The sequence below is a fragment of the Cherax quadricarinatus genome, chromosome 11, assembly GCF_038502225.1.
Source record: "Cherax quadricarinatus isolate ZL_2023a chromosome 11, ASM3850222v1, whole genome shotgun sequence".
Lineage (NCBI taxonomy): Eukaryota > Metazoa > Arthropoda > Malacostraca > Decapoda > Parastacidae > Cherax > Cherax quadricarinatus.
Genome location: NC_091302.1, coordinates 2,901,380 through 2,915,153, shown reverse-complemented (window position 1 = coordinate 2,915,153; position 13,774 = coordinate 2,901,380). Strand labels below are relative to the sequence as shown.

Sequence of the window (13,774 nt, the reverse complement as noted above, 5' to 3'; positions counted from 1 at the left end):
CAGGCCCCAAATACCATTCGTCTCCATTCACTCCTGTCTAACACGCTCACGCACGCTTACTGGAAGTCCAAGCCCCTCGCCCACAAAACCTCCTTTACCCCCTCCCTCTGTGCATATACTGTATTATTAACAAGATTGATGGACTGATTACATCAGCTCCAGGCTGATGGACTGATAACCTCAGACTTCTGATCTTCAACCATTCTTCTCTGTATTGGACTGAGGAAGCCACTGGTTGACAAAATATTTCCACAATACAGATATCAAAATGTTGCATATGTGTCTGATTGATCATTCTGCATAGTGTTCAGTGAACCGCTTCCCTGGAGTTTACCTGGAGAGGGTTTCGGGGGTCAACACCCCGGCGGCCCGGTCTGAGATCAGGCCTCATGGTGGATCAGGGTCTGGTCAACCAGGCTGTTACTGCTGGCCAAATGCAAGCTGACGTACGAACCACAGCCCGGTTGGTAAGGTACTGACTTTAGGTGCCTGTCCTTGTGCCTTCTTGAAGACAGCCAGGGGTCTATTGGTAATCCCCCTTATGTATGCTGGGAGGCAGTTGAATAGTCTTGGGCCCCAGATACTTATTGTGTTGTCTCTCAATGTACTTGTGGCACCCCTGCTTTTCATCGGGGGAATGTTGCATCTCCTGCCGAGTCTTTTGCTTTCATAGGGATAAAAACTTCTTAAAATTACCTTGTTTTTCATTTTTACCTCATCATGAGGGTTTTCCTGCCACTTTTAGCTAAGTATTTTCATTATGCCTCATTTTTTTTTTATTTAGACACCATTTGCAATGCTGTGCTTCAGGAAAAACCATCCTATATTCCTTTATCTTTGATATACTTTTGAAGAGTTTCGAGAGTTTTACTACTTTCAGTGCTCAGCCTTGGATCAGGCTCTTCTGATGCTTGCCTGGTCAACCAGGCTGTTGTTGCTGGTGGCCCTCTGACCCACATATCCATCACAGCCTGGTTGATCTGGCATCTGGTGAAGACACTTGTCCAGTTTCCTGGACAAGTGGTACCCTGAAGGAGTGCAGGCACTGTATTTCCCACCTGTAGGACTCAAGTCCTACAGGTGGGAAACATTCCCACCCATCCTTCAGAATGCAGGCACTGTACTTCACACCTCCAGGACTCAAGTCCAGCTAACCATACATGTTATATATTATGTACAGTGGACCCCCGGTATTCGATATTAATCCGTTCCTGAGAGCTCATCGAATACCGAAAATATCGAAAACCGAATAAATTTTCCTCATAAGAAATAATGGAAATCAAATTAATCCATGCAAGACAACCAAAAGTATGAAAAAAAAAATTTTTACTACATGAAATATTAAGTTTAATGCAAAAGAATAATTACAATAACAATAAAATAGTTGACACTTACCTTTAACCCTTTGACTGTTTCAGGCCCCTCTCTGAAACTGTCATTCTATGTCGCTCAATTTTTGAAAAAAAAAAAAATATTTTTTCTTATGAAATGATAGAGAATCTTTTCCCGATGGTAATGACACCAAAAGTTCGAAATTTGGTCAAAAACTCATGGAATTATGCTCCTGCGAAGTTAGCTGTCTTGGCGACATATGTGTATCGGCGATTTCGCCGACTTTGAGCCCTATTTTCAGCCAATTCCATTGTTCCAGTTGACCAAACTCATAGCTATTTCTTTAGAACTCCATTTTATCTATCAGCTGAGTACAAGAAACCTCCCATTTACTAATTTGGACTACCCAATATGGTGGTCAGAAATTGGCAATTTGGCCAATTTCACGCAATCTAAAAAAGATGCCAAGTTCAAAATAGGGTCCAGAATAAACGAGGTAGACATTCGTGGCACTAAAATAACATATGCTCTGTTCGTTAGTCACATCTCTAGGCCCCTCTTATATTATTATTGCTTTCTATTTTGATTTTTTATTCATACAAAAAAATACAAAATTTACTGTTATGCAGACTACTGCATTATTGTAAAAATGGTATAAATAATATCAGTGCACTAGTGAAAGAATATTAGACTCCCCAGTTGACGTGTATTGGACGTGTGGTGTGATTTATTTACTCCTGAACATTGGTAAAAATCAAACGTTTCCGCTACTTTGAGCTCAGTTTCAAGGTCGTTTTCATCGTCAAAGTAATGAAAATCATCTCTATTTCTGTAATATGTTTTCCATTTTATCACCTAAGACCATGAAAACGCAAATACAACGATAAATACTATACGAAAATACACCTCAAAGTCGGTGTTTTATTCCAAAAAAACGATCAGAGTTTTTTTTTCTCATTACGCAATGTGTGCTGCAGGATTTTTTTTATGTGGTGCACACTGACCACACAGACCCATTCTCTCACATGTGGGCCTACCAGCTTTCTCCCGCTTGATTTGAAGCCGCTAGAATTATTGAGTATATATACGTCAGAAACATTGGCTCGTAAGACGTATTTATACGTCGAAAACAGTCAAAGGGTTAATGAAGATCTGGTGATGATTGATGGGATGGGAGGAGGGGAGAGGTGTTAGTGTTTAGAAGGGGAATCCCCTTCCATTAGGACTTGAGGTAACAAGTCCTTTTCCGGGGTTACTTCCCTTCTTCTTTTAATGCCACTAGGACCAGCTTGAGAGTCACTGGACTTCTGTCGCACAACGTAACTGGCAGCCTCACCATGCCTAATCACACTATGTATGCCACTACGATTCTTAAATCTTTCAAACCAACCTTTGCTGGCCTTAAATTCACTCACATCACCACTAATTGCAGGCAATTTCTTTACCAAATCGTCATGCAACTGCCTAGCCTTTTCACAAATGATCGCTTGAGAGATGCTATCTCCAGCTATCTGTTTTTCATTTGTCCACACCAATAACAATCTCTCAACATTTTCTAACACTTGTGGTCACTGTTTCGTAATCACAGTTGCACCTTTTGCAAGAACAGCTTCCTTGATTGCCGTTTTCCTGGTCACTATAGTAGAAATGGTTGATTGGGGTTTATTATACAACCTAACCAGCTCCGACACACGCACTCCACTTTCGTACTTTGCAATTATCTCTTTCTTCATTTCATAAGTCATTAGCGACTTTTTTCTCGAAGGGTTGGTACTAGAAGCTTTCTTGGGGCCCATGGTGACTTATTTTGCAGAAACAAGCACCAAACACAGTGATACTATGGATAACATGGAATGTACCGAATGTATCCTTAGATGCGCACACACTGGCTGGCTTGTAAACACTGGCAAACACGGGGCAGTTCAGGCCACACGTGGACAGGTCTCGTAAGAATCGTATCGAATACCGGGTTTTCAGTCGAATACAGTGGACCCCCGGTTTACGATATTATTTCATTCCAGAAGTATGTTCAGGTGCCAGTACTGACCGAATTTGTTCCCATAAGGAATATTGTGAATTAGATTAGTCCATTTCAGACCCCCAAACATACACAGACAAACGCACTTACATAAATACACTTACATAATTGGTCGCATTGGGAGCTGATCGTAAACCGGGGGTCCACTGTACTGAGGAAAATTTTTTGCGATATAATGCATCGAATACCGGATTTATGGAATACCAATGCCATCAAATACCAGAGGTCCTCTGTATTACTAACATAAGTGACATTTCTTTACCAGGTGCATTTGCTGGTAGTGACAGCCAAGGATGGTGCAGCTGACCCTCGGCTCTCCACGGCAACAGTGACAGTGTTGGTCAGTGACGTGGGTGATGAACCACCTGTGTTCTCACAGCAAGTGTATGAAGCTAGTGTGGCAGAAAATGTTGCAGAGGCTTCGCTTACTACTGTTGTTGCAACTGACCCAGATACCAAACCAGTGGTAGGTTGCTATCCTCCTCATGTAATCTGTTGCACTATCAGTGATGTCTGCTAGGTCTATATACATTGTAATTTTTTTTTTTTTTTTAACAAGTCGGCCAAGGAGGTTTCAGAGTGGGTAGGGGATGTGTAGATCAAGTGTTTACATTGAAGCATATATGTGAACAGTATTTAGATAAAGGTAGGGAAGTTTTTATTGCATTTATGGATTTAGAAAAGGCATATGATAGAGTGGATAAGGGGAGCAACGTGGGAGATGTTGCAAGTATATGGAATAGGTGGTAAGTTACTAAATGCTGTAAAGAGTTTTTATGAGTATAGTGAGGCTCAGGTTAGGGTGTGTAGAAGAGAGGGAGACTACTTCCTGGTAAAAGTAGGTCTTAGACAGGGATGTGTAATGTCACCATGGTTGTTTACTATATTTATAGATGGGGTTGTAAAAGAAGTAAATGCTAGGGTGTTCGGGAGAGGGGTGGGATTAAATTATGAGGAATCAAATACAAAATGGGAATTGACACAGTTACTTTTTGCTGATGATACTGTGCTTATGGGAGATTCTAAAGAAAAATTGCAAAGGTTAGTGGATGAGTTTGGGAGTGTGTGTAAAGGTAGAAAGTTGAAAGTGAACATAGAAAAGAGTAAGGTGATGAGGGTATCAAATGATTTAGATAAAGAAAAATTGGATATCAAATTGGGGAGGAGGAGTACGGAAGAAGTGAATGTTTTCAGATACTGTACTTGGGAGTTGACGTGTCGTCGGATGGATTTATGAAGGATGAGGTTAATCATAGAATTGATGAAGGAAAAAAGGTGAGTGGTGTGTTGAGGTATATATGGAGACAAAAAATGTTATCTATGGAGGCAAAGAAGGGAATGTATGAAAGGATAGTAGTATCAACACTCTTATATGGGTGTGAAGCTTGGGCTGTAAATGCTGCAGCGAGGAAGCGGTTGGAGGCAGTGTAGATGTCCCGTCTAAGGGCAATGTGTGATGCAAATATTATGCAGAAAATTCGGAGTGTGGAAATTAGGAGAAGGTGTGGAGTTGATAAAAGTATTAGTCAGAGGGCTGAAGAGGGGTTGTTGAGGTGGTTTGGTCATTTAGAGAGAATGGATCAAAGTAGAATGACATGGAGAGCATATAAATCTGTAGGGGAAGGAAGCTGGGGTAGGGGTCATCCTCGAAAATGTTGAAGGGAGGGGGTAAAGGAGGTTTTGTGGGCGAGGGGCTTGGGCTTCCAGCAAGCATGCATGAGCGTGTTCGATAAGAGTGAATGGAGACGAATGGCATTTGGGACCTGACGAGCTGTTAGAGTGTGAGCAAGGTAATATTTAGTGAAGGGATTCAGGGAACCGGTTATTTTATATAGCCAGACTTGAGTCCTGGAAATGGGGAGTACAGTGCCTGCACTTTAAAGGAGGGGTTTGGGATATTGGCAGTTTGGAAGGATATGTTGTGTATCTTTATACGTATATACTTCTAAACTGTTGTGTTCTGGGCACCTCTGCAAAAACAGTGATTATGTGTGAGTGAGGTGAAAGTGTTGAATGATGATGAAAGTATTTTCCTTTTGGAGATTTTCTTCCTTTTTTGGGTCACCCTGCCTCAGTGGGAGACAGCCGACTTGTAAAAAAAAAAAAAATAAAGATATATAACATATTCCTCCAAACTGCCAATACGAAAATCAGCCATCTCACCCCAAGGTAGCACGATGCATAAAAGGAAACACTTTTCCCCACCATTCATTCAATAGCTACCTTGCTAGAAGTGTGCATACACACATTTCAAATAACATTCTGAACTGCATCATTCTCACTCCTCCAAAGCGTAGGCACAGTACAGTAAGTCCTCGAATTACAGACACATTGGGGGGACCTGAATTTATATAATACATACAGTGGACCCTAGACCAACGATATCAATCCATTCCAGAGAGCTTGTCATTAATCGAATTAATTTTTCCCTTAAGAAATAATGGAAATCCAATTAATCCATTCCAGATACCCAAAAGTATGAAAAAAAAAATTCACATGAAATATATATTTTCCTACACACAAAAAGAAGGATACATGCACAATAAATAATGTACTGTACTAAATGAAGAATAAATGACACCTTTATTGAAGATGTAGTGATGAGTGATGATGGGAAGAGGAAAGATGGTGGTGTATTAACCCTTTCAGTGCCGAGAGGCCCTCTCCTAAACTTGTTCTCAGGGTCGAAAATTTTTCAAAAAAAGAAAAATATTTTTCTTATGAAAAGATACAGATTTTTTTCCTGATCATAATGACACCAAAAGTATGAAATTTGATGGAAAACTTACGAATTATGCTCTTGCGAAGTTAGCGGTCTCGATGATGTTTACGCATTGGCGATTTCGCCCACTTTGAGCTCTATTTTCGGCCAATTCCAGTATACTAGTCGACAAAAATCATAACTATTTTGCTAGAACTCCATTTTTTCTATCGAATGAGTACAAGAAACAACCTATTTCAACTATCCAATAAAGTTGTCAGAAATTAGCAATTTTGCCAATTTCATACAAATTTCAAAAGATGCCAGTTTCCAAATAGGGTCCAGAATAAACAAAACAGACATTCCTGGCACTAAAATAACATTAGCTCTGTTCATTAGTCACGTCTCCAGGACCCTCTTACATTTCTTTTGCTTTCCACTTTGAATTTTTATTCTCGCAGAAAGTAGAAGATTTACTGTTACGCAGACTACTGCATTAGTGTAGAAATGGTAAAACTAATATCAGCGCACTTGTGAAAGAATATTAGGCTCACCAGTTAACGTGTATTGAACATGTGGCATGATTTGTTTACTTTTGAACTTTGGCAAAAATTTAACATTTCTGCTACTTTGAGTTCAATTTCAAGGTACTTTTCATTGTGAAACCAATCAAAATCATCTCAATTTCTGTAATATGTCTTCCATTCTATAAAATGAGACCAGGAAAACTAAAATACAACCATGAATACCATACAAAAATACAGTGCAAAGTTGCTGTTTTAAACCAAAAACACAGTCAAAGATTTCTTTTTTTCTCATTACGCACTGTGTGCTGCAGGATTTTTTTATACTGTGCACACTGACTACATAGACCCATTCTTTCATGTGTAGGCCTACCAGCTTTCTCTTGCTATATTTGAAGGTGCAAGAATTTAGGCGTTTATTAGTATGTCAATAACCCTGGTGCGTAAACCATACTAGTACGTCGGAAACCCTGAAAGGGTTAATTTTTGGAAGGGGAATCCCCTTCCATGAGATCTTTAGATAGCAAGTCCTTTTCCAGGGTTACTTCCCTTCTTTGTTTTTTAATGCCACTGGGAACAACTTGAGAATCACTGGACCTCTGTCGCACCAAAAATCTGTCCATAGAACTCTGTACCTCGTGTTCCTTTAAGATTTTCCTATAGTGGGTCAGAACATTGTCATTGTAAAAGTCACCAGCACAGCTTGTAATAACTGTGTCAGGGTGATTTTCCTCCATAAAGGTTTGCACCTTTGTCCACATTGTACAAATTTCCTTAATCGTTGAAGAAGGCAACTTCTTCAATTTCTCTCTCCCCTCTGAAGCAATTTCCTCAGCTGTGACCTCTTGCTGTTGCAGATGCTCTTGCAGCTCATCAGTGGTTAGTTCATCATCATCCTCCACCAACTCTTCCACATTCTCCCCACTAACCTCCAACCCCATGGACTACCCCAATGCCACAGTAGATTCCACAACTGGTGTAGGCTCCTCACGGTTAGCCCCAAACCCTTCAAAATCCCTCTCTTGTACACATTCTGGCCACAGTTTCCTCCAAACAAAGTTCAAGGTCCTGTTAGTTGGTTTCTTCCAAGCCTTACCTATAAGGTTTATGCAATTGAGGATACTAAAGTGATCTTTCCAAAACTCTCTTAGGGTCAGTCGAGTGTCTGAGGCCACTTCAAAGCACTTTTGAAACATTGCTTTGGTGTACAGTTTTTTGAAATTTGAAATGACCTGCTGGTCCATGGGCTGGAGGAGAGGAGCAGTATTAGGAGGCAAAAATTTCACTTTTATGAAGCTCAGCTCCCTCGAAATTCGCTTTGGCAAGTCTGAAGGATGAGCAGGAGCATTGTCTAATACCAGGAGGCACTTAAGGTCCAATTTATTTTCCAGGAGGTAATTTTTCACAGTGGGGCCAAACACATGATAAAACCAGTCATAGAAAATGTCCCTAGCGACCCATGCCTTACTGTTTGATCTCCACATCACACAAAAATTAGCCTTGACGACATTGTTTTTCCTGAACACTCTTGGAGTTTCAGTTATACACGAGTAGAGGCTTCACTCCGCAATCCCCACTAGCATTACTACAAAACATTAAGGTTAGCCTGTCTTTCATAGGCTTGTGTCCTCCTGTGTAATGTAGGTCCTGTTTGGCATTTTCTTCCAAAACAGGCCTGTTTCATCATAATTAAACACTTGTCAGGATTGCAATCCTTCAGTCTCTGTGTACCCTTGGAATTCCTGCACATATTTTCCAGCTGCTTTTTTGTCTGAACTGGCAGCTTCACCATGCCTTATCACACTGTGTATGCCACTACGATTCTTAAATCTCTCAAACCAACCTTTGCTGGCCTTAAACTCACTCACATCACCACTACTTGCAGGCATTTTTTTTTAATTAAATTGTCATGCAACTGCCTTGCTGTTTCACATATGATGGATGGGGAGATAGTACATATCTCCTGATATCTTTTTCATTTATCCACAACAACAACAGTCTCTCAACATCTGTCTAGTACTTGTGATCTGTGTTTCAAAAACATACTTGCACCTTTTGCAACAGCAGCTTCCTTGATTGCCTTTCTGTTGGCCAAGATAGTAGCAATGGTTGATTGGGGTTTGTTATACAACCTGGCCAGCTCGGAGACATGCACTCCACTTTCATACTTATTAATTATCTCCTCCTTCATTTCAATTGTAATTCTCACCCTTTTTACCACAGGGTTGGCACTAGAAGCTTTCTTGGGGCCCATGGTGGCTTACTTAGAAGTTACAAGCACTAAAAACACTGGAATAATACAAAATGTACCAAATATATGCATGGAAGCGACAGCACTGGCTTGTAAACACTGGCACAGGAACTGAAGGCAGGGCAGCTAAGGCGTGCTCAGGCCAGACGGGACATGTGGATACGTTCGGGACGAATGATGTTGGTTGAGTTTTTCATCTTTGGTTGGGCCAAAATTTTTATGCTGAAACGCTTCGTTAGTCGAATTTATCGTTAGACAGTGCCTTCGTTGGTTGGGGGTCCACTGTATTCATAATTCAGGAAGTCTTCAACTTACAAACATGTTGGGGACCTACTATATTGTGTATAATAATATATAATAGTGATATTGTACACAGTAATGATATAATAATATACACAGCACAGAAGATTCTCAACGTGTTTGTAAGTCGAGGACTTAATGTACTTATTTATATTACTTTGTTTATTTTTTCAGATTACATATGTCCTGGTGAGTGGAGATTCCCAGTTGTTCAGTGTGGAGCCTGAGACGGGTCGCATCACTACAACTCGTGGCCTCGACTATGAGGCTTCCCCCAGACACACTATTATTGTTGGTACACTGGAGAACACTCAGGGTGGCCCACAGGTGAGAAACTATAATGAATGAAAAGGCACAATACACATATAACCTGCACGTAGCAGAAACTTTTGACGACTACTGCCACCACTACCACTTCTGTTACCACCGCTACTGCTACCACTACTAGTACCACCACTGCTGTTTCCACCACTACTACTACCACCACTACTACTACCACCACTAGTACCACTACCACCACTAGTACCACTACCACCACTAGTACCACTACCACCACTAGTGCCACTAGTACCACTACCACCACTAGTACCACTACCACCACTAGTACCACAAATACCACTAGTACCACTACCACCACTAGTGCCACTACCACCACTAGTACCACTACCACCACTAGTACCACTGCCACCACTAGTACCACTAGTACCACTAGTACCACTAGTACCACTACTACCACTACTACCACTACTACCACTAGTACTACTACTACTACTACTACTACTACTACTACTACTACTACCCCCACTACCAGCATTACTACCACTACCACTGCTACCACCACTACCAGCACTGCTGCTACTACTGCCACTACTACTTCTGCTACTTCTACTGCCAATACTACTTTTGCTGCTACTACTGCTACTACTACTACCACCCCATCTTCTGTTACCACCACTACTACTATGAGCGCTACCACTACTACTACGAGCACTACCACTGCTACTATACTACCACTACTACAGTGAGCACTACCACTACTACTGTGAGCACTGCCACTACTACTACGAGCACTAACAGTGCTACCACTGCTACCACCAGCACTACCACTACTGCTATGAGCACTACCACTACTAGAACCAGTGCTACTACCACCACTACTACCATCACCATTTCCACTATTACCACTACCACTACTACTGCTACTACTACTGCCAGTACTACTACTGCCACTACTACTACCACCACTACTACTACCACCACTAGTACAACCACTGCCACTGCCATCGACACCACCACCACTTTATACTACTACCTCTTCTCATTCTCCCAACCTTGTCCCCCTCTTGTGTATATACTGGCTCCCTTCCCTTCACGCTTGTGTGACTCGTCAGTGGTCCAGGTCGGACCGAAACATCATAAGTTTCTTTCTCCTATGTGCTTGTTATTTGTGTAGGTGTAGTGAGGAACTATCTCATTTATCACTAAGTGATCAGTTTTCTTGCTTGAAAATTTATGAATTTGGTTAGTAGGCAGGAACCATCTGGGGATATACTACTGTTTTGTCATGGGTGTGAGAAACAGAAGCTTGTTAAATGTTTTGCTCTCTGATAGTAGGTTGGTTAAGAGCAGGTATCCAAGGAGGTACTACTCTCCTGTCATACAGGTGTGAAATGGAAGCCTGTTAAGAGTTTTTCACCCTTTGTAGAATTACTGGTGTTTTCTACATCATGAACATGTAAGATGACAGGTGAATCTTTAGATCAAGGGGTATATACAAGTGCTGTTTGGCTTACAATGAGGTTACATTCCGATGAAAATATTGTAAGTCATAGGTATCGTAAGTCGAATATTGTTTATTTATTGAATAAATAAACAAATAATTACTGTAACTAAATATCAGTAAAGAAAAGTAAATAAATGAATACAAGTTAAGGATGATGGCAGGAAAATTTTGAGGAACTGTTAAATTTTGATGAAGAAAGGGAGGTAATAATTTCATGCTTTGGCCAGGGAGGTATAACATCTTTTAGGAGTGAAGAAGAGCAAGATGTGAGTGTGGGGGAGGTGCATGAGGCATTACATAAAATGAAAGGGGGTAAAGCAGTTGGAACTGAGAGGATCATGACAGAAATCTTAAAAGCAGGGGAAGATATATTGTTGGAGTCGTTGCCATTTTTGTGCAATAATTGTATGAAAGAGGGGAAGGTACTTAAGGATTGGCAGAGAGCATGTATAGTTCCTTTATATAAAGGGAAGGGGGGACAAAAGAAACTGTAAAAATGATATGGGAAGAAGTTTACTGAGTATACCAAGTAAAGTGTATGATAGAGTTATTGAAAGAATTAGAGGTAAGACAGAGAGCAGGATTGCAGATGAGCAAGGAGGCTTTAGAATGGGTAAGGTATGTATAGATCAGGTGTTTACATTGAAACATATATGTAAACAGTATTTAGACAGAGGTAGGGAAGTTTTCATTGCATTGATGGATTTAGAAAAGGCATATGATAGAGTGGATAGAGGAGCAATGTGGCAGGCATATGTTGCAAGGGTATGGAATAGGTAGCAAATTAGTAAATGCTGTAAAGAGTTTTTTGAGGATAGTGAGGCTCAGGTTAGGGTGTGTAGGACAGAGGGAGATTACTTTCCAGTAAAAGTAGGCCTAAGACAGGGATGTGTAATGTCACCATGGTTGTTTAACATATTTGTAGATGAAGTTGTAAAAGAAGTAAATGCTAGGGTGTTGGGGAGAGGAGTGGGATTAAATTATGAGAAATCAAATACAAAATGAGAGTTGTCACAATTACTTCTTGCTGATGATACTGTGCTTTTGGGAGATTCTAAAGAGAAGTTGCAAAGGTTAGTAGAAAAGTTTGGGAGGGTGTGTAAAGAAAGTTGAAAGTGAACATAGATGAGAGTAAGGTGATGAGGGTATCAAACAAGTTAGGTAAAGAAAAACTGGATATCACAATGAAGGGAGGGAGTATGGAAGAAATAAATGTGTTTAGATATTTGGGAGTAGATTTGCTAGCAGATGGGTTTATGAAAGACGAGGTTAACCATAGAATTGGTGAAGTAAAAAACGTGAGTGATGCATTGAGGTATCTGTGGAGGCAAAAAACGTTATCCATGGAGGCAAAGAAGGGAATGTACAGGAGTATAGTGGTACCAACACTCTTACAAGTATGTGAAGCATGGATTGTGAATGTTGCAGTGAAGAGGAGGCTGGAGGCAGTGGAGATGCCGTGTCTAAGGGCAATGTGTAATGGAAATTAGGAGGAGGTATTGGGTTACTAAAAGTATTTGTCAGAGGTGTGAACAGGGATTGTTGAGGTGGTTTGGTCATTTAGAGAGGATGGAGCAAAAGAGAATGACTTGGAGGGTGTATAAATCTATAGTGGAGGGGAAGATGGGTAGGGGTTGTCCTAGGAAAGGATAGAGGGAAGGGACGGGAAGGATAGAGGGAAGGGATGCAAGGGACCTGGACATACAGCAGGCATGTGTGAGCATATTACATAGGAGTGAATGGAGACGAATGGTTTTTGGGACCTGATGAACTGTTGGAGTGTGAGCAGGGTAATATTTTGTGAAGGGATTCAGGGAAACGGGTTAGGTGGACTTGAGTCCTGGAGGTGGGAAGTACAATGCTTGCACTTTAAAGGAGGGTGGTTGAGATATTGACTGTTTGGAGCGACGTCTAAACTGTCATATCTGGCTGCCTCTACAAAAACAGTGATTAGGTGTGAATGATGGTGAAAATGTTTCTTTTTTGGGTCATCCTGCCTCAGTGGGAGACGGCCAGCGTGTTTATAAAAAAAAGTTATGGACTTGCTGCTTTCATACTGGGTAATTGTTAAGTTTCATCTCCAAAGTAATTGCTATTGCATCATCGTAAAGTTAAAATATCATAAGTGAAACCATCATAAATCGAGGAGGATTTGTAACATCAACAAGTTGATGAACACAACATATGTGCAACACCTGGGTATCTTTATTGAGAAACATTTTTTACCTGCCAGGGAATTTATCAATCTAATACAGAGTCATGGTAATGGAGCTTTTTTATAGGCTCTGTTCTCATTTCTCTATTTTAGGTTGATGAAGCAATTGATGGTTGAAACGTTTCTCAGTATAGATACCTGGCTGTTTCACATGTACGTACATATCTTATTCATCATCATGACAGGTAAATCTTACAAACTTCTACTTACATTACTATACACTTACCTTTACTCTTAGGTTAGGTAAGCCATGTCAGGAAACAGTACATAGTGTTTCCTGATGCGGGTCTTAGTCATATCATGACCCGCAGCTGGAGCTTTTGGTCATCTGACAGAGGCCTTCCACTGGCTTACCCCTCCATCCCCTTCAAAAATTATGGTTATGATTATAACCACATTAGTAATTAGCTTTACTTTCCTGTGCACATCTTAATAGTTCTTATTCCTGGAATACTTCCTCTCTAATTTAGTCTTGGTGTGAGAGCAAGTTGCTGAGGCAATGATCCCAGAAACCATCAATGTATAAAAATTATTTTGTGTATACAGCCTTGAGATCTTGCTTATCTTACCATGAAATTCTCCCTCGAAGCTGTTTCCATATAGATCAGGTACTCTTCTACCCAACAACAT

The 13,774-nt window shown here is 40.7% G+C and overlaps 1 protein-coding gene across 1 annotated transcript in view; it reads left to right on the top strand.

Annotated features, from left to right (window-relative positions):
* The window catches only part of LOC128687667 (cadherin-99C), a 302,830-nt gene that overhangs the window by 221,025 nt on the left and 68,031 nt on the right, over positions 1 to 13,774 (top strand). The window contains exons 18-19 of the mRNA XM_053775248.2: positions 3,636 to 3,836; positions 9,321 to 9,473. Coding sequence (XP_053631223.2) covers positions 3,636 to 3,836; positions 9,321 to 9,473 — 354 coding nt within the window. The remainder of the gene's footprint in view (positions 1 to 3,635; positions 3,837 to 9,320; positions 9,474 to 13,774) is intronic.